Here is a 20,880-nt window from a genome sequence, read left to right as displayed (position 1 = left end):
CTGCTGCTTTGGCTTCAAACCAAACTGATCTCTCATCACCTCAGCAATCTTGGATGCCCAGTCGATCTGTTGGCCACCAGCTGATACTGCCTGTGGTGCTGGTGGAGTCAACGGCGAGGTCATCGGCTGAGCAGCCTATGCAGTCTGTGTAGCTTGCTGAGGGGGTTGATTGGATGGCGATTGATACAGCACCATCTCATTGCTATGATTGCCCTGTGTTGCCCTCTGACCATACCGACGCTGTGTAATATTAGGCACATTGGGTACGTCCACATGACGCAAGCCGCCGGTTGCAAAATCATGGAAAACCCAGGTGACTCCATTGGCGTGAGGAAATCTGTTAGCCAGGACTTCTGTAGGAGATTTGGGTTGCAGCATCATCGCCAGATACTGTTGTTGAGGTGTCGGCCATGGAGCCGACATGTTGCTTGGGCTTGCTGGCGAAGGTACTGACGCAGGTGTAACTGCCGGTTGTGATGCTGGTGCGGTATCTTGAGGCTGAGTCAGCTGTGAAGCCGACGCATTGACTTGCTGATTCTTCGGCTGAGAAGCCGATGTACTTGTATGCTTTGATGGAGATGGGATCATGAATTCCGGAGGCATACCAAGTCCAGTAGTTGGATCCCAACCAGCTGGGAAACCTGGCATAAAGTTCCCCTGTGCATATGTAGCCATCGGCGTAGAATTGGTGTACACAGGAGGAATCTGAGTTGACGCCATAGTACTAATCGGCTGTGCATCTATGACACCCTCATCAGCCGGAGCCTGAGGATGGATCTGTGATGTTCCAGGAGCCGATCCAACAGGAGAGAAGACCATCTGACTACCCTGATAATAAGCTGGTCCCATAAAGCCTGGTGTCCCTCTATCTTGTAGCGTCTTGAGCACAGCATTGTGGACGTGGTTGGCCATGAGTGGAGCATGATTCGTGAAAGCATGTCCAATCGCCTGATTCATCTGATGAATCATCATGTCCTCTTTATGTGAGTCTTCATGTTATACAAAAATGGGAAAATCGAATTTCTTGATTACCTATCCACTTCTGTTGGTGCTGAAGGATAAAAGGCACTGTTGCTCAAAAGCATCTGTAAGTGCTTTAAGTTCTACATTGTGTTCTTCCTTCAACTATTCCTTATCGATCAGGATCTGATTCTGTTCAGACACCTCTGCCTTCTCTGACATCTTGATGTTTCTTGTCCCACCGAGCGTGCCAAAAGATGTGTTGACGCGAGATGATCACACACCAAGCCTAGGAGCCTCGTACGCCAAGCCCGGACTGTACTGATTTGAACCAAGACGTGCCAGTCAATTTGACCTGTAAATTGACAAGGAAACAACAAACCGTCAAATTCAAGAGTGTATCGGCTGGATTTCCGAATCACTCTTACGCGGGGTATCGGCAAGGCCTTGCCGATTCAAAAGGCGACAAAAGATCGTGTAAGATAAGCGTGTAATAAAAGCAATGTATTACGGATCGGCAATAAGCTGCCGATGCCGATGAGCAACCGGGACGGCTAGATCTAAAGCCGACGCGTGCCGAGTAATAATGTACAAACCCACGAATGTATGGATCTGGACAAAGTTAAGCTTATGATTCAATCTAATCGGCTTTAAAAGGTCTATCGTGATAAACAAGGAGCTTACAGCCGATTAAACAGATCACTAAGCCGGGTAGTTTGTGAATTAATCTAAACGAGAAAACAGCGATGCGCCTAGAGATCAAAGCTTAGATAAATTCGATAAATTTTGAATAGATCTGAACAAAGCAACAACGATGCGCCGAAGCTAAAGCTCAGATTTACTTGGTAAATGAAAACTTACCTACAAACCAAGTCGCTCGAATGTGAGACGTCCTTGATCGGCTTGAAAGAGCTCGCGAAAAGAAAAAAGATGGCGAAGTTGCCGACAAGAAAGTAAATTGTGAATAGTAGAGTTTGTTTGTTTGGATGTGTATCAATCTTTACAATGGCCGGGGGTCTATATTTATACCCCTCGCTAACACAATCCTAGCCGATTACGGCAAAGCATGATTCTATTCTAGAGAATAAAAAACTACTTCTAAAAACAAGATAATACTTGCCAAACCGAAGCTAAAATATCTGGTCAACTTCCTCCCCTTCGGTCAGCAAGATCTTTGATCGTGGCACATGATCATCCTCCCAAATCCACCGATCGTACAACACATAACTTTTTCTCATCTTCAACACGCTTTCTTGACACGTGCCAAAATTTGGTGTCAACACATAGGAAACTGATCCCCTCCCCCCCCCCCCCCCCCGGAAGGGGGCCTTCTTCGCCTTCCACCTAAGCTGCGCAGGAAAGGCCCAAAGCCAATCCCAGGGAACAGTAAAGCTTCATAGGGTCTTTCTGTCCAGGTGCAGGTAGTCCGCATCTTCACAGACAGGTCTATTTCACCGAGCCTCTCTCCGAGACAGTGCCTAGATCGTTACGCCTTTCGTGCGGGTCGGAACTTACCCGACAACCAAGGTCGTGGTAAATCCACGAATTTCATTCAATTTATTTTTCTTTTCTTATACTATAAAAAAATAAACATACCAATCGAAAATAAATAGACACTCAAAAAGACCGTAGGCATCTCGCCAGGAAGTTGGTGGGCTCATCATGAATTAGATCGGGGCGGCTGGTGGTTTCGGAATCCCATAGAAAATGCGTCTTTTATGCTCCGCCGATTTGAATGAACTTTTACAAGCAATTGGTCTTAGTTAGTCTTCGGGACGGAGTGGAAGAAGGGCGGAGACTCTCGAACGAGGAGAAATCAGAGAGAAAGAAGACAAAGGGTTGCCCCGGAAATCTTCGATGATAAGATCTTGCATTCTGAGAATTGGATTGTTATCGGCGGAGATCAAAGGGCTCTTTTTTACCGTGCCCTTTCCTATCCAAATTGACAATTGAAAAAGAAAGGGAAATCCCTTGCCTGAGCACCGACTTTCGGATCCAGAACTCGAGCGGAACTTTGCTTTCTGTCTTGTGAGCTCCTTTCGCAATAATCACGAATTCCGGTTAACCGGCCAAGCCGCTAAAGTCCAGAAAATCGGAATTCAAAAAAAATTGATTTTATTACGACATGCTACTTTTTCCATTCATTACCTTTAAGGATCAGTCGTGGTCTTCTAGACTCTACCAAGCGGGTCCATTTAGCTTCAGTGACCAGATAGATCCATGATCTTCGAGGAGGAGGAAAGTCTGTGAACCCGATGATGCAACATTGGTTGTTTCTGTTCAAGAAACCGATCATTGGATTTCTCTTCCTCTGGATGCCATAGAGCTCGGGGTTCGATTCCCCAAAAGAGGAAAGAAGGTAAAATTCAATTCAAAAGGAAAAATTGAATTAGTTAATTAAGTTCAGAATGGTATTTCATAATTGAATTCCAATAAAAAAATACTTCGCCTCTTAAACAAGACATTCTAAAACTTAGAGAATTCTAGTCATTAGGAGTTCCGTTTTATATGAAGTAAGCAATATTTGAGAATTTACGGTTTCAGACTTGGTACAACCCAAAATCACATGAATTAGTAACTGCAGCCAATCTCCAAAAAGTCCCGATTGTTTCAATTTTTGGAATGGGATATTTACGGAATCCCCATGAATAGGATCAAACCTTATTCCATGCTATTTCCATAAGATTCCTCAACTTCTCTTGGTCAACAAAATTTCAAAAAAAGGATAGCCTACTCCTCCGTATCTCATATGGGTTTCATAATTATAGGAATTGGTTCCATAACCAACATTGGACTAAATGAAGCTATTTTACAAATATTATCCCGTGGATTGGATTTCACTTGCCTGTCTACGGTTCCCTTGCATGTGCTCGGGATAGGTGTTTTGTATAAATGTTTCCCCTCAGGGAGAAAGTAAAGGTCCTTCCCCCCTTTGGAAGGCTGTGGGCGAGGAGGGATTCGAACCCCCGACACCGTGGTTCGTAGCCAGGATTCCTTGAGGCGCTCACCTATTGCAAACTGACCCCTTTTCAAGCTAATAAGCTCGGCCTCAGCACCAAGCTCTTTCTTCGCCTTAGAAAGGAAGGTTTTGATACAAGCGTTCAGAGCCAGGCCAACTACGCCAATAGCACTCATCCATAAATATGTATGGATTCTCGAGAAGAGAGGAGCCGCGGTGCCCCCCCCCCCCCCGGGACCGCCCGGATCCCACGAGTGTACAGAAAGTCAGATCTATATGGGATCTCACCTGAATCGCTCCTCATCAGAGGGATGCCACCCTCAAGACTATACAAAGAGAATCTCTAGTAGAATACTAGAGTTCTCTTATCTGTTCATTTAATACTATAAGACTCGGAAGGGGATGTCAAAAGGAAAGGGATGGAGTTTTTCTCGCTTTTGGCGTAGCAGGCCTCCCTTTGGGAGGCCCGCGTGACAGGCTATTAGCTCAGTGGTAGAGCGCGCCCCTGATAATTGCGTCATTGTGCCTGGGCTGTGAATGAAAAGATTGGTAGTTTTGGGGTAGTTATAAAATTCTCACACTTCTTTGACTCGAATAACAAAAGAAAGAATTTTTTTTGTAAAGTAAAATTAAGGTCTTAAGTCTAATTAGATCTATCTCGAATTTTTGAGAACCCTTTGAATTGAAAAGACGTTCAAGGGGTTCTCAAATCAAACAAAAAAGGAAAAAACCGTCCGGTTCCTTTGGGGGATGGATCCTAAAGAATTCACCTATCTCAATAACAAAGAAACCTGACCCATTTCATGTTTCGAGGTCTCAAAAAAAGGGCGTGGAAACAGATAGAAACTCTTGAATGGTCTTATCCAAACTTCCAATATAAATGACTTTAGGACTGGTAAATCATATTAATAAGAGCTCCCTTTTCTTGTTCTGGTCACCCTTCTCTTGCCGTGGAAGGACTTTTGCCTGTGGTCCAACCTGTGGGCGGAGTCGCCCTCATCCCCTCATTGCTCAGTGCTCCCTTCAGCTTCGCTGGGGTACCCGTCATCGACAACTTGCTTTTCTATGCTATATAGACTTGCATGTAACTATTCAGAGTCAGGATATTCTACATAGTGTATTGTTTGTGGAGAAAGAGGTGGCTTTTCCCGGATGAAATGAAACATTTGATTTGTGGAGTTCCGTATGATATCCGCGATCTCTCTTGATCTGTAACTCAATATAGAAATCAATGGGCTCTCTAAAGTTAGCTATAGGTTGTGTCGTATCAACGATTTCCACGGAAGGCGGGGCAGCTGTCTGGAAGGAGTGAGTGATGCCCAGGCTGGGTATAAGGAACGGAGAATAGCTGACTTGCTTGAGGAATAAATCAATAGCCATCGACTACCCGGAAAGGGTAGAAGAATGGGACCTATTCTAGGACATACAATGCATTACAGACGTATGATCATTACCCTTCAACCGGGTTATTCTATTCCACTTCTACTGGTTTATTGGGCTGAGTGGTAAAAGGCTATTCAATTTGGTCGGTCTCGGTAGGACAAGGATTTCTATTACTATGAAATTCATAAATGAAAATGAAGTAGTTAATGGGAGGGCTACCATTATCCTTTTTCTTGTATGTGTTCCTAAGAGAAGGAATTTGAGAAGAAGGTCCCTTTTGGGGGGTACCCCCCGGGAAGAGATCCAGTGGAGACGGGGTGGGCCTGTAGCTCAGAGGATTAGAGCACGTGGCTACGAACCACGGTGTCGGGGGTTCGAATCCCTCCTCGCCCACAGCCTTCCAAAGGGGGAAGGACCTTTACTTTCCTTCTGACGGGTCAGTGGAATCTTTATGCCCAAAATCCTGATTTGAGTAATCATTTATTTGGTACCACTCAAGGAGCAGGAACTGCCATTCTGACCCTTCTTGGGGGATTCCATCCACAAACACAAAGTTTGTGGCTGACCGATATTCTTTTATTAATTTAAATTGATTCGATTCGGGAATTTAAAACTATGAGACTAAGATGTTAGAAATCTTCGTATCCAAAGGTTCCTAAGGAGCAGTCTAAAATAAAATAAAACCGCAGCTTTTTGACGTCCCCATGTCTCCCGTGTGGCGGCATGGGGATGTCAAAAGGAAAGGGATGGAGTTTTTCTCGCTTTTGGCGTAGCAGGCCTCCCTTTGGGAGGCCCGCGCGATGGGCTATTAGCTCAGTGGTAGAGCGCGCCCCTGATAATTGCGTCGTTGTCAAAGCCCCGGAGAGGGAGAAACAACTCCCCTGCGAGGGGAGGTAGGAGGGGTGACCCTTTCGGGCAGGAAAGGCTACAGATTTAGTCTAGAATTCCTAAACCCCCTCTCTCGAACTGAGCTATTCCTGCTCTGCGCTGCATGCTACGAAACAGAAGAATCATTTGAAATCTCATTTGCACCCGGATTCAAATGCAAGTTTGAAAGATTGCACTGCTCTTTCTTTTTCTGCACAAAAGAACCCCTCCTAATTCACTAATTTGGAGGAAGATATTGGACTTTTGAATTTGAAAAGAGTTTCAGAAGATATATCTAAAGTAGATGGTGATTGATAGAGCAATTTTTGTTCGTAAATTCCAGTGTGAGTACTACCGGATATGTCTTTTTGATTCCGTCGAAACTTGATTTTACAGTATAGGCGCTTATGACCTCTCCCTCTATGCCTTGTGGTAATGATTCCTCTGGCATTACGACCTTTACCACAACGGTGCCGTCCATGGATCCCTCTGCCGAGCTCTACCCTGCCCGCATTTATTTGGAAGGGGGGCAATGTCTCCACCTGCTGCCAACAGTCTTTCTTCGGAATTCTACTGAAATCAGTGACTTTGGCACTGGTCGTTCCAAAAACGGATGCTATTGGATCGGGTGAATTAGAGAATAGAAAACAAATTCTAAATGGACCATCCATGGATCCCTCTGCCGAGCTCTACCCTGTCCGCATTTATTATTTGGAAGGGGGCCAATGTCTCCACCTGCTGCCAACAGTCTTTCTTTGGAATTCTACTGAAATCAGTGACTTTGGCACTGGACGTTCCAAAAACAAGTACTATCGGATCGGGTGAATTAGAGAATAGAAAACAAATTCTAAATGGACGGAATAGCTCAGTTCGAGAGAGGGACAAAAGAAGGCAAATTTAATCTCACGAGGCTAGATTTGTGAAAAAATCATAAACTCTAGAAAATCATGAAAGCCTGTTGGAATGTTTACCGAATTTGCATTATTTTCAAAGCTTGGGCTATTTGCAGCTGGGTTGCACCTATCATCAACACCAGTTTGTCAGTTTTATTCATCCGATTGCCTGCTTCACAATTGACCATTGTGTTCAAATGAACTCAACATACAAATTTAAACAAATTTACACTGGACCTCACGACTTGATTTACAGCTTTGTGTATTTACAAAGCAAAATTTTTCTTATAACAGATAAGAGTGTTTATCTGACATATTTTTTCATCTGATAAGAGTGCTTATCTGACATATTTTTTTCATCTTCAATTGAAACAAGCTGAGCTTACACTCCCTCCATTCCAAATTGTAGATCGTTTTGACAAATCTCGATACCTACAATTTGAAACGGAGGGAGTGCATTGAAGCACAACTCATAAACTGTTCATCTTTAGTTTTACAAAGCCAATAGGATCACGGGCAGTCTGCCACTCCCTGCTTGGATAAGCATTTACAATACATTAAGTTACAGACCGAAGTTAATGCTTCTTTTTTGTCAAAAAATGGTGTATGGCTAATGTAAGCGCTACCTACCAGTTAGTCAAGCAGCGATTTGATGGTTCATCTATCAAAAATATTGAACGAATTTCGAATATAATCTATTTTTGCCATATAGGATCCTGAACAAATTCTCCGAGCTTCCCAATGTCACAGCTGCATCTCAGGTTAGTGATTATGAAACAGGCAATCCATCGGCCAAATGCTGTCAGTCTGTGGCTTCGTGTCAAGAGTGTCCTGTAAAAAATTTTGAACGAAAGTGTCCTGTAAAATTTGGCAGACCAACTTCAGATAGGAAGTACTAAGATAAATAAATTGTTAAAGAAAAAATGGGAACTTTAGAGCTCGAGAGAATACCTGTTTATGTATAGATTATGGGTATATTCTGCTATGCTAAAAATTTCGACAGGCTTTTATCCTGTCTATGATCGGGCATGTCTTGGCTTGCAAGAGCCTGAGAGTCAATATGGCCACGAGGAAGAATCATCCATCGCAGACTAAACAAAATGCTAAGACTGCTTTCTGAGATAGACTTCCTCTTCAAGCATGGATAGTTTGTTCCCTTTCATGGTGGCGGCAAAAACCTTCAGTTATTGTAAATAGAAGAATCTAGTACTTCACAAGGGCTGGTATTACAGCATAGCATTCTGCTAAGCAATGGAAAAGCCAGTTCAGAAGTAGAGTGTCTGGTAAACTGACGAGTAGTTCAGCCTAAAAAATAGCACACTTGTTAGAGGGGCAATACATATGAGAGAAGGTAAATATAAGTTCGTCCAGATGGACTCAAAAAAAGAAATTTCTGTGCTGCATGCATATTAACATGGAAAATATGAACCAACGTATGAGATATTCCCAAAAGATAACAAGGGTCACGACGGACGAAGTAACTTATAAGTGACTTGGCACTATACAATGAGGCAGCCTTGCCTGCTAATGTTTCTAGGTATTAAGACTTTTGCAAAAGAAATAACTTGTAACTACCGCAACTCATGACAAAGTATAGTTAAAAGTCACGGTTTTTGTCATGTACCCAGTAGGTAAAATGACTGTCAGTCTGTCCCTATGAGGCTCGAACAGTACGTCTCTTCTTAATCATCTTTCATTCATTACATCAAATGGTTCATATAAGGTTGTCACTAAGCCACTAAGCATTGGGATGCACACCTAGATGAGGTTAACCAGTTTGACAACATTGTTCAATTGGATTTTGGAAATAAAACCTATTAAACCCCAACTTTAATTTTATTCATGCATGAGTAAAGTTTGCTTTGGAAGCTTCATTTGTAGTATTTTAACAATGATCACTGCAAGCCGATTTTCCTTGACAGTTCTATCTGCTTTGGGAAATTGCATATCGGACACGTGGGTCTTTACCTTAATTTCTTTTCCAACGAATGATAGGGAATTCCGATGTGTTTCAGAAGTCATCGCTTCTGTCATGAGTCTAAATACCTTCTTGTTCATGTTTGTTTTCATGAATATTTTTTTGCCAGATGGATATATCCAACTGATACCAAGATCTGCTGCCATCCGTCTTACATAGAGTTTTTTCAATAGCAACTGCAAGAAAAAGAAAGAAACACACATCAGAGCAAGCCACTAAACTGAAACCATCAACTCTGAACATATTAGCACTTCCCGACCTCCATATCACGGGGCTCCTTTCCGTATCGTCGACGAAGATCTTCTGTGAACTGTATTAAGGTCCATAGATCTTTCTCTGCAGCCTTTGCTGCTTCATTGAGCAATTCAACAGGATTTTCCAGATAACTTATGTATTCAGAGGAGAGATGAGGAGAAATGTCTACATCCAGCTGTTCGAAGAAAAGAGCCACTCAGAAACAATGTTTTAATAGAATCACAACATATCATGATGTAATGCTTGCATAAGCAAGCTATGTTGACCAAATTGAGAAGTATTTTCAGGTTCACCTGAACGTCTTTATAAGGAACAGGTACAAGGCAAAACTGATCAACCTGAAAGAGTGCAAAGAATCATGTCAAGATTATAACGGAAAAATTAACACAAAATGCAGAAATTGCTAAATTACTCAATATTAAAAACAAAGCATAATTCTTCCCAAGTAGTTTCAAACTGGAATTGAAAAATACAAATATACAGGTTGATGCATTTGGACTAGCCAAAACTGTATTAATTATCTTGAGTGGTCCCAACTCTCAAGATTCAAAAGACAATAATGCACACCTCAAGACTCAAAAGAAAGGAATAAATTTCATAGGCAAAAGATTCAATAGTTTTAAGGCCAAACATGATGTTAGATAACCAATGCCATGATGACAAAATATATCAGAGTTATAGGCTCTATTACAGGCCCAAAAAGAATGAATTAAGTACAAGAATAAAATGAGGGAAAATTTAGTAAAATGTGTGTCTCAACAAATGAAGATACCTTTGACAAGCTGTCAAAAAGCATATCAAAGAATAGATCGATGCCAACATTTGCAACATCTCCAGACTGTTGATCACCAAACAAACTTCCAAACCCCCTGATACCCATATCTTTCTCTGCAACATGGAAACCTTGGCCAAGCTCTGAATGCTCCTCAATAGCTCCAAGTCTATCCTGTAGATGGAAATGTTAAATGGCAAATGTAGAAGGCTCTGATCTGCCTGTCATAAATGGACTCTTTTGGAGGTTAAATACTTGCTTGGTTCCGTAAAGCAAAAGAAGCCTCCTATTCCCACCCTCCAGTAAAAAAAATACTCAATGTTTTGGGCATGCCGCGTTTCCCAACGAGTACCTCTAACCATTATTTCTACTAGAATATCTAAATATGTTTATAAAATACAATAAATTTATAAGACCATGAAAGAGTTTAAGGGTGTTGGTTTTTTGAGGATGAACCCTAGACTAGGAGATTAATATTACCCTTGACTATTATACCCTTAACAGAAAGTACTTTCAAGCATGTACATGTATGAATCCAAACTAAACATGTAGGAAAGTAGGATGTATAATGTGGTCGATGTATTGCATTGAGCCCCTTGGGCGGTATATATAGAAGTACATGGCTTGGAGGGCAAGTAGCCTATCGTAGAGATAAGGAAGATTATCCCGGGATTACAATCAATCCTAAACTAACCATATCCGGAGTTGCCTAATATACTCTAACATCCCCCCGCAGTCGTAGCGGTAGCAACACGAACGGTCAGACTGGAGAATAATGGAGACGTATCCCCCCGCAGTCGGAACGCCGGTGCGAAAGCTTTGACTGGAGACTCATGCAGATGATAGCCCTTTAGTGCCGTAGTAGCCAAAGTCGAGGTGAACGTGGTCGAAGCCGTGGAGGGGGCGCGGGTCGAAGCGTCGTCGAGGTGCTTGAGTACACAAACTCAGCAGCTTCTTGCCGAAGATAGCAGCAGGACGGTGCGGCGGATGACGATGGTAGACGGCGCGGTTTGCGACTTAGGTCACGCTCAGAACAGGGGTGGCGACGGCGCAGGTTGCAGCAAGTGTCGCGCTCAGATCAGGGGTGGCGACGACGTCTTCCTTCAGGAACATCGGTGGCGATGTCCGCGCGAGAACGGCTAGAGGCGCGGAGGCGGATCGAGCACTTGCTTGATGAAGACCGGCGGCGAGTGGCGCCAGCACCTGAAAAGGCGACGACACCGGTAGGGTGGCTTGATCACGAACGTCATCGTTGCAGCTTGGAGGGCGAAGCAACAACCTCGTCCTTCGGGAGTGTCGACGATGAACGGTGACGAACGGCAGGGCGACGCAAACCGATCTTAGATCGGAAAAGAAAAAAACTGCAGCAGCAAACGAACCTTGGGTACATTCTCGAGGTACCCCTAGCAGTGCCCCTCCCCTTATCCCTTCCCCCGTGGTCAACACGAGCAGAAAAAGAAAAGGAGATCGGGCAGATGAGGGAGCGGGACGCCGGCGCTGCCTCCTTTGATTCCGGCGCGGCGGCGCGCCCTCCGCTGATGTGGGGAGCGGCCGGGGCCCGTGCGTGGGTCGGGAGGTGCCTGGCGGAGAGGTGCTGGGGATGCCGAGATGGGATGGAGCCCCCACGATGACGCGGCCCGCCGGCGACGGCGGAGGAGCGACGTGGTGGAGGAGCGTGGAGGCCGGGGCGAAGCGGGGTGACCCCGCTGCAGCTCGTCCCGGCAACGGATCTCAACGGGCGGCGCCGGAATCGACCGGGCGGCGCAGTAACCCGGCCCGATCTCGCGACTCCGATGGCGCAACAGCCTGGCGCACCTCGTACCTCCTCCGCAGCCTCGCGGTCGTGCACAGGGCAGCGACGGCGCAAGAGAAGAGAGGGCTAGCACGGGGCCGCGCGCACGGGGGGAGTCGGCGAGGAAGGGGCGACGAGGGAGCCGACGAGATCGCATCACCACGGGAGGTAGGTCCTTCTGCTGTGCTTGACGACGCGACGGCGCGGCGGATCGGAGGGATCCGCGCGCTGATCCTACGAGGGCGCAGCCCCCGGCGGAGATCGATCTGATTGATCTCCCCGGGGGCGGCGCGAGGACAGCGGAAGCCGGAGGCCTAGGGTTAGAACCTAGTCTCGTGATACCAGATAGGAAAGTAGGATGCGTATAATGTGGTCGATGTATTGCATTGAGCCCCTTGGGCGGTATATATAGGAGTACATGGCTTGGAGGGCAAGTAGCCTCTGCTAGAGATAAAGAAGGTTATCCCAGGATTACAATCAATCCTAAACTAACCATATCCGGAGTTGCCTAATATACTCTAACAAAACATTTTAAAAGTAACAGTCAAAGTTTCAAGAGTTTGACCTGATCTTAAAGTACATCTGAAAGCAACCGACTAAATAGCATGATTCTTACGTTAATGACATGATATCTTGTGTATGCGGCTGCGGGAGGGTTATTGGTGTGGCAGTATTCTGCCCCGTGTGAGTAGGTCTCTTCTACAAACGTGCCCAAACAACTAACAAGGTACTAGTGCCAGCTATTCTGTAAATTTATCTTAGCATAACGCAAGTAACAAGCATAAGATATCTGAATAATCAAGGTCAGGTTCTGTTTGCTACTGGGACTTCCACATCTTGTATAACAGCCAAATATGCTTTCAGTATCAGATACAGTAAACATTATTGGGACAAAATAATGGATATAATAAGAAACTAAAAGTCGTTGCTGTAGAGCTCACCATTGCAACTCTTGAGAGCAAAGACTTATCCGTGTAGAAGAGGTATGCAAAACCTCCCCTCCCTGATCTTCCTACTCTTCCTCGTAACTGAAGGAAAGGAAAAACAATGGGCTTGAGATTTGATAGTAGAGACATGCACCTTATTAGAGTATTTGTCAATTGAGCATGATTTAACACTTAATCATGCTGATATGATCTAAGCATTGTAACATTAAATATTCTGCTAACAAGGCAAAGAAAAAACATACAAGAAAAGAAAGCCACCTGATACAGCTGAGCAAGTCCAAATAGTTCAGCAAATTGGACAATCATTGTATTGGCATTTGCTATATCTATTCCACTTTCAATGATATGTGTGCAGACAAGAATTTTTACTTCCCCACTGGCAAACTTTTCCATAGCAAATTGTATGTTCTTTGACATTTTCTGCAGGCAATATTTAACAAGAAATATAGTCAATAGTTAGCAACTGGGTCATAAACACTTTCAGGGCACAGGTAGCAATTTAACATAAAGAATTGAATTAAGTTGGCATGTTAAGCTTAAAAAAGGCTTGGGAAAAAAGGCTATGTTGTTGTTGTTGTTGTTGTTAAGCTTAAACAAATGAATCAATGCATAAAATGATATGAGCTATAGAAGAGTGAGGTCGTCCGTGAGTCCCAGACAGAACATCCACTTGAATTATTTTGGACAATAACCAACCACAGCATGGCACCTACCCACAAAGGAATAAGCTAAAGAGAAAATAGTAGGAAATCTTCATTTACATCTTGGTTTCAAATACAATGCAAGGTATACAAATATAGATAATGTTTATTGAAGTGCAAGGGATTATGAAATAGCACAGTAAAGCAGATGCCCTGCTTGACAGCTTAGTTAACTTACCTTTCCATGAGCAACAGCGATCGGTACATCCAGCAGAGAGTCCTTGAGAAACTGCAACACATCGTCTATTGCTGTTGAATGATGAAATGAAATATGAGAAATGCATGTGTATTTCAAAATGCAAGTGCACTGTTTTATCCAAAAAGTTCATACAGGTGTATATCTCGTTATGTAAGAACCATTGCACCATAAAATAATATAGACACAAAATCAAGATATCTCATTGACCGCATATTCTGTGAATTTGGCTCAACCATGCCAACTGTTTCCCATGGTAACAGGACAACTTGAAGAACAGTAAAACGAGAACTATCACGAAAACAAATTTGTGATTCGTGCATTATGAGGATCTAATGAACTAGCATGAACAAAACCATCTGAAGATAACAATGACCTTTTATTCGTGGTACAACATAGAAGACTTGACCGCCACGTTGCAGCTCAAACTTGATAGCTGATAGGGCCCTTTCTTTACTAAATGCTGACACATATGTCTTTACAGCAACTCTTTCAGGAGGTGGTGTAGACATTAAACTGAAAGTAGAAATATACTTCAATAAGAAAACAAGAAAATGAAGTATAAAAGTTGAGTGCAGTTAAAGTGTCCAAATTATGAAGAACCATGCAAACATAAACACTACAAGGAATAACATTATCTAATATATCAAGCATATCACCTTAGTAGTTCTGATTGTTAACTGATTTGTTCCAAGCTATAATCCAATCATACATGGAATCTAATATGGCAAAAGAAAAATCCACAGATGGTACTCTTGTAGAGATCCTTACACTACAAGTTTTATTTGAAACAATTGGGTACATTGCTAGCAATTATCCATCTTTTGAACAAGTATTAAACAAAATACAGTAAGAGTAAGACCATTTAGCCACATCCTTTATATTTATGTCACAATTTTACATTAACCCCAGATGGACAACACACTCCAGTGAGAAGTATCAGCAGATTGATAGGGACTAAAGGGAGCAGTAGATCAGTTAGCAAGTAATATTAAAAAAAAACTGAATTTCTTGTTGATGTCTTATGATAATCATTAGGTGTGGTCTTAAGAAAGCAGTGTAACTAGTAACCATCACATTCTGCAATAAAAGAATAAACCATCTGTGTTTAAACTCTCAAGGACACAATATCTCCTCTCTCTCGGCAAGAAGAAAGGTAAAAGTACAAAAGAACATGGTACTGTGACCACACCTTACCTTGCATCCCGGAAACCAGTCAAAGCCAGATACAAGGTTCGTGGGATGGGTGTTGCAGAGAGTGTAAGAACATCAATAGAAGCTTTGTATGATGCAATCTTCTCCTTTTGTTGGACACCAAACTTCTGTAAAGAAGAAAGATGGAGTATGTGAAGATATATGCATCAAAGAAAAATAAAATATGATAACGTGCAGTTGGACTTGAAATTTCTTGCAAGATGTCAACACATCATTAAACTATATGAGCTAGATCTAACATTTCAGAAATTCAGTTTTGTGGGCTTCGAAAAGAATAAAACTAATTTTAGCTTTCCAATAATCAAGTCATTACTGGGTACTTGCCTTTCATCCTAATCATCATAATCAAACTACTGCACAACATCACCAGACTAGAACGGCAACCAAACTCAAATGACAGTAAAACAAGAAAGAGCCATCATTTGGAGGCAGTTCTCTCGGAATTCCTTGCTGTATGGCATTTGGTTCAGGAAGTCATATTACAGCCAGAGGTGGAAGACGTGCATAAATGGCAATTAGAGGCCTCTGGACAATTCACCACCAGATCAACTTATGAGGCCTTTTTCAGTGGATCAGTATGCTTTGCACCAAGCAAACTGATTTGGCCATTTGGGGAACCTGGGCTCTGAAAAAAAAAATGCAAGTTCTTCCCTATGGCTGATGGCTCATAACCGCTGCTGGACAGCTGACAGACTGGCCAGGAGAGGACTCCCTCATCCAGAGGAGTGCCCCCTCTGTGAACAAGAAGATGAGACCATCCACCACCTCCTCTCGGGTTGTGTATTTGCACGACAATTTTGGCATCAGCTTCTAGGCCGTTTCAGGATCTATACATTGACACCACAGGTGGATAACTCTGACCTTTTTGTTTGGTGGCAACATGCTCATGACTCAATCAGTACAAGGGCTAGAGGGGGTTTTAACACTTTGGTCGTTCTAGGCGCCTGGACCTTTTGGAGGACATGAAATGAAATTGTGTTTAATGGAGCCTCACCCAGGCTCGACTGAGCGTTGCTCCTGGCTCAGGAAGATGCTGATCTATGGCTTCTGGCTGGGGCAAAAGGACACAGTGTTCTGGTTGCTGCCTGGACCTTTTGGAGGACATGAAATGAAATTGTGTTTAATGGAGCCTCACCCAGGCTCGACTGAGCGTTGCTCCTGGCTCAGGAAGATGCTGATCTATGGCTTCTGGCTGGGGCAAAAGGACACAGTGTTCTGGTTGCTGCCAGCCGTACTGGCTGACAGCTGGGATCAGTGTAATGGTCGTGGTTGTTTCTTTGTTTTCCAGTCCAGGGCGCGTATGTAATCTAAACAAAAACATATCCCTAGGTAGTGTGTCTGGTGTGTGTTGTAAGGCTATTTTGGTCCCTTTCCTCTCTTGACGCAATGATATGCAGCTCTCCTGCATATTCAAGAAAAAACAAGAAAGAACATTTCAAGGACGGAAAAAGAAAATGTAGCAAGATTCAGAAAAGTACTTGTTCTTCATCCACCACTAGAAGACCAAGATTGTTATAGGCCATCCTTTCTGTAAGGAGAGCATGAGTACCAACAATGATATGCAAATCTCCGTTCTTAATCTTTGTTATTAGCTCATCTTTTTCCTCTTTGCTCTGCAAAAAAAAAGAGAGATTATATGTTATGCAATGCAATGGACAGTTGACCCTTAAGCAAATAAATTTGTTTTAAGATGTATTAACCGTGACATTGAGGGGTCTGCAAGGCTGCAGCCACACACTTGACATCAAAACAGCACTACCATTCCAAAAGTAATGAATAATTATAAAAATTCCCAATCACTATCGGATGAGAATATATGCTTCATTAAAATAAGTTTGATAATCTGAGAATTTATAACATTAAGCAAAAACGCAGCACTATCACAGCTTTGCATATATATTATCTATTACCTTTCTAGCAAATAATATAAGTCATATGCATATGATTTTTTTTCTCGCACCGTGTTAGGCTGTTATGAATTATGAACCAGGAGATTATGGTTCCACATGTTCTAGGATCAATAATAAAAATACAAAATTAGAATGTTCTGAAGGGAAAAGAACTTGAATACATTATATTGTCCGATAAACTGATTTTTGCCATGGCATACCTGAGCACCACTAACTATGGCAAGCTTTATTTTCGGATAGGTGGCAAAACGCTCAGTCATTACATCATAGTGTTGCTTGGCAAGTATTATCGTTGGTGCGAGAACCATAGCTTGATATCCTGCAGATACAACAATGAATATAGCACGCATTGCGACTTCCGTTTTGCCAAAGCCTACATCTCCACAGATTAATCTATCCATTGGTGTTTCCCTTTCCATCAGATCCTTCTCAACATCTATAAAAGCCTGCCATCAGAATGTGATTATTGAGAATTTTTGTTCTCCGTACAATCGTACATGAACTACTTAATCAAACAGACATCACAGGATTAGGAAGAAATCCATCATGTCTTCGTGATGGAAAAGAAAAAGAAAATTATACCAGATATGGTTTTCAAAACAATTGAGAAGCAAGAACATAGCAATGACATGCAATTATAATAATTCAGATCCTACTCAGGGAAATTTTCATGTTAATATATTAGGACAGTTGGATCCCAGTAGGACTATTGTGATTAGAAATTTAGAATTAGTTTGTTCTCAATCTGTCCCCGAGGCTCAATTTCATCCCTCAACAATCACAAAGCGACTGTTCCTATCCTCAAACTTTTCTTTTGGGCTCACATTTGTCCCCTTTCCTATGTGGCACGCCACTTTGTCACGCTTTGTCGGCAGCAAAGAGTCACTAGGCATGTAAAATCTCCTTTCCACCCTCTTTATTGTTGCGAATGGATCAGAAAAGACTTCTAAGCTCAACCCAAAAAGAGCAGTACATGTATGCCAGAAATCAGGAAGCAATCTAGCTACAGATTCTGAGGGCATAAAGCGTTGCTGTACATTTCACCCATGACCTAAGCATCTGCCAGACCAGGAAGGATTTTTTTTTTGGAGAAAATATCATGCAATGTTGAACAGGATCTAAAGTAGCAAATACAAACACCACGTCAATCATCAAGGGTGTTAGTTTCTCTACCATCTATGTCAGTGAAAGGATAACTGCAATTTTTCTGTTTGTACAAACTTAGAAAAAAATAAGGAATGTAAAAGGCAAATTTTTTAGAAGGACAAATAATAGCATTTGATTCAAGTAGACCTGGCATTGATCTGGAGTAGGCTCATACGGAAATTCAGCAGCAAACTCGTCCATTTCCAGAGGCTTTGGGTATGGAGGTCTGCTCTGCCTCATCCTCTGCAAATACAACTCCATCAGGTCGACAACCATCTCCTGAATAGCAAGCTTTCCTTTCAGCCTCCGCTTCTCCCAGGTAGAAGGATCATTCAGTTTGCTCAAATTCCGTGGCTTCTTCTCGTGAGGCCTGAAAAAGACGTTAATCTGAATAAATGGTTAACGTGAATTTTTAATTTCCAGTAGAGATCAAGATAATGGCTCATAGGTCATAGCATTGCATGAAAGCAAAATTCAAGTGAACGTGTCCATTGCAAACAATGAGAATTGCAAAAGCCACCTCCAGCCTGAAAATGACAGTTTCAAATGTCTGTTTGTAGTACCGACTAGCATTTCCAATTGGGGTACATTGATAGAAGGAACACAATTTTCATTTTCCAATCTAAAGGGTTGCAGCGCAGAAGCAGTATAGTATGCAAACGAGGGGTGGATGAGGTTTAAGGAGGCCATACAGGTTGTATCTGTAGAGCATGCGCGCGGCCTGGTCGACGGCGAGCTTGGCCATGGCGTCGGCGTACTGGATGAAGACGTAGTCGACGCCGTCCTCAGCGCTGATGCAGGCGAACTTGCCGACGCCGACCTTCTTGTGCACGACGTACTCCCCTGGCTCCAGCTCCCGCGGGTCCACCCGGTGCCCCAGCGAGCTTCCCGCCGCCACCCCCTTCCTCGCCCTCCCCCCGCCCTCCTCGTCCCTGTCCCCGTCGCCCTCCGCCTCCTCCCCGCGGAGCTGGCGGAGGCCGAGGCGCTGCTGGTCGCGGATCATGCGGAGGAAGGCCTCGGCCTGCGCGGGGTCGACGGCGGCGGAGGACGAGGAGGCCGGCGCGGCGGCGGCGGCGTCGCGGCGGCGGACGATGGCGCGGAGGCGGTAGTTGAGCTGCGAGATGTCGTCGGGGGCCACGGAGGCCGCGGCGGCCGTGGCGGTCGCCGCCCAGGCGAGGTGGCGCAGGCGCAGGCGGCGGGCCGGGGGAATCCGAGCGGGCGGCGGGCGGAGGCGCAGCAGGAGCAGCGGATGCGGGTGGGGCGCCGGCGGCGGAGGCGCGCGAGCGGGTGGGGCGGCCATGGGAGGGGCGGGGGCGGGGACGCCGAGGCTACGGGGAGGCGGGGGTCATCGGAGGGAGGGGAGGAGGCGGTGGGGTTTAAGCCGGTGGGTGGAAGCGTGTGGATAGTGGGAGAGGCGGGCGCAACGGATAGATGTTGGGGTTTGCGTGGACCGGGTGCACGGGCGGGAGATATTTGGCTCGCGGGTGTTGGACAAAATACGGGCTTGAGGCCCAGCGGTTTGGGCTCCGCTGTCATCGGCCCACCAGTAGTAGGCTAATCTGCGTACGGCCCGACAACTGGCTCAAGCGTTGTTCACCTGTAATCTCAAAAAAAAAAACTGTAAAAGCCTGAAAAACGGACATCCGCTGAGGGGTGCCGGGCTGGTGTGAGTGTGCGCACGCGTGAACCCAATAGGCGTGTCCAATTATCGGCAGTCTTCGGCCTTTGAGTGTGCGCGTGCGTGAGCTCAATAGGCGTGTCCAATTATCGGCAGTCTTCGGTCGGCGTAGGTGGAAGATTGAGTTCTTCCATGATTCACAAGTGCTCCTGAGTACTTTAAAAAATAGATGCGTAATCTTTTACTTCATATTTGATTTTATAAATACATCGCAAATATAATTCAGTTTTATAATATCTCCTTCACTTAAAAATGCAATTATGGAATCTGTGCCGATTAAAGTACTTCAAATATAAATATATTTATAGTAAATAGTATTAACATTTATATTTTTAAATAAGTTTATTGTAAAAGTATATTCTATCCATCATTTATTATTTTTTATATATTTAATTTATGGAAAACGAAATTTTCATTATTTTGTAGTTATATGTCTAACTTACCTAAATACGAGCATTGCATTCTTTTATGGAACGAGAAAACTCTTGAAGTGATTAAATTTGTCATAAACTGCAGTTTGCAATCCTGATTCCACACGCGCCCATTGGGAGCGATCCTAGCGGTCAAGAGTGAAATTTTCTGTTTTGGACAAGCTAAGAAGATGGAACAACATTATTCGCAATTATTTGGTTGTCAATGAGATAGGAAGAGAGCTAGATGAGAAGAAGAGAGAGAAACAGATGAGGAGAGAGAAAGAAACAGATGGGAACGAACCCAACGGTGGAAGGGGATAAGAATGCTTTGAGCACATATGTCGTCAGTTTACACTGACGACAGATCCTACTTGAGCACATATGTCAGTAGCTAAGTACATAGCTAGGTAAGAGATGCAGCCGTTGGCAGCGCAAGTTCATTTTTTTTTTTTCTTCACTTGTGGGACCCACCTAAATCTAATTTCTTGTGCTCTCATTCCCATATTTTAAACACCGCCTCCTACGTTTCCTTTATATTTTTCTTTCCTCTGTTCCCCGGAACAAACAAACCATATTCCTGCATTTTGTTTCCATTCCAATATATTGCAATTCCTTCATTCCAAACAGATCTTAATATATTGTTATTCTTCGCTCCAAATAGATCCTCAATATATTGCAAAACTTCTATTCCTATATCTTCAAACCTCAACCACTTAATTGATTTGGCTCCATTTCTATTATAATAGATTCGTATTATAATAGATTTGTGTCAATCTAAGTTACGAGACAGTAGTGCCATCTATTATGATACATAT

At 43.6% G+C, this 20,880-nt stretch overlaps 1 protein-coding gene and 1 non-coding gene across 4 annotated transcripts; one reads left to right on the top strand and one right to left on the bottom strand.

Annotated features, from left to right (window-relative positions):
• Nucleotides 1-5,617: 5,617 nt before the first annotated feature.
• Nucleotides 5,618-5,695, top strand: TRNAR-ACG. Its single transcript has one exon. It is a non-coding gene; the product is annotated as a tRNA-Arg (tRNA).
• A 1,616-nt stretch (nt 5,696-7,311) lies between these two features.
• On the bottom strand, nt 7,312-19,289 carry LOC120685364 (ATP-dependent DNA helicase At3g02060, chloroplastic-like). 3 transcript variants are annotated; one of them, XM_039967230.1, is made up of 16 exons: nt 18,667-19,289; nt 18,122-18,344; nt 17,029-17,274; nt 16,397-16,531; nt 14,901-15,025; nt 14,080-14,219; nt 13,686-13,756; nt 13,065-13,226; nt 12,801-12,887; nt 10,068-10,241; nt 9,589-9,633; nt 9,300-9,470; nt 9,031-9,216; nt 8,014-8,367; nt 7,693-7,920; nt 7,312-7,593 (listed from the first exon to the last, which is right to left on the bottom strand). In XM_039967230.1, the coding sequence occupies exons 1-14, from the start codon at nt 19,272-19,274 to the stop codon at nt 8,266-8,268; spliced, it is 2,475 nt and encodes an 824-aa protein (XP_039823164.1). In that variant the 5' UTR covers nt 19,275-19,289; the 3' UTR covers nt 7,312-7,593; nt 7,693-7,920; nt 8,014-8,265. The 3 variants fall into 3 exon arrangements, with proteins under 3 accessions (XP_039823164.1, XP_039823162.1, XP_039823163.1); XM_039967228.1 differs by having other exon boundaries at nt 7,312-7,920; XM_039967229.1 differs by having other exon boundaries at nt 7,312-7,893.
• Nucleotides 19,290-20,880: the final 1,591 nt, after the last annotated feature.

Source organism: Panicum virgatum, chromosome 8N, assembly GCF_016808335.1.
Source record: "Panicum virgatum strain AP13 chromosome 8N, P.virgatum_v5, whole genome shotgun sequence".
NCBI lineage: Eukaryota > Viridiplantae > Streptophyta > Magnoliopsida > Poales > Poaceae > Panicum > Panicum virgatum.
The sequence above is the reverse complement of the archived record's forward strand: the minus strand, read 5'-3'. Positions and strand labels throughout refer to the sequence as shown.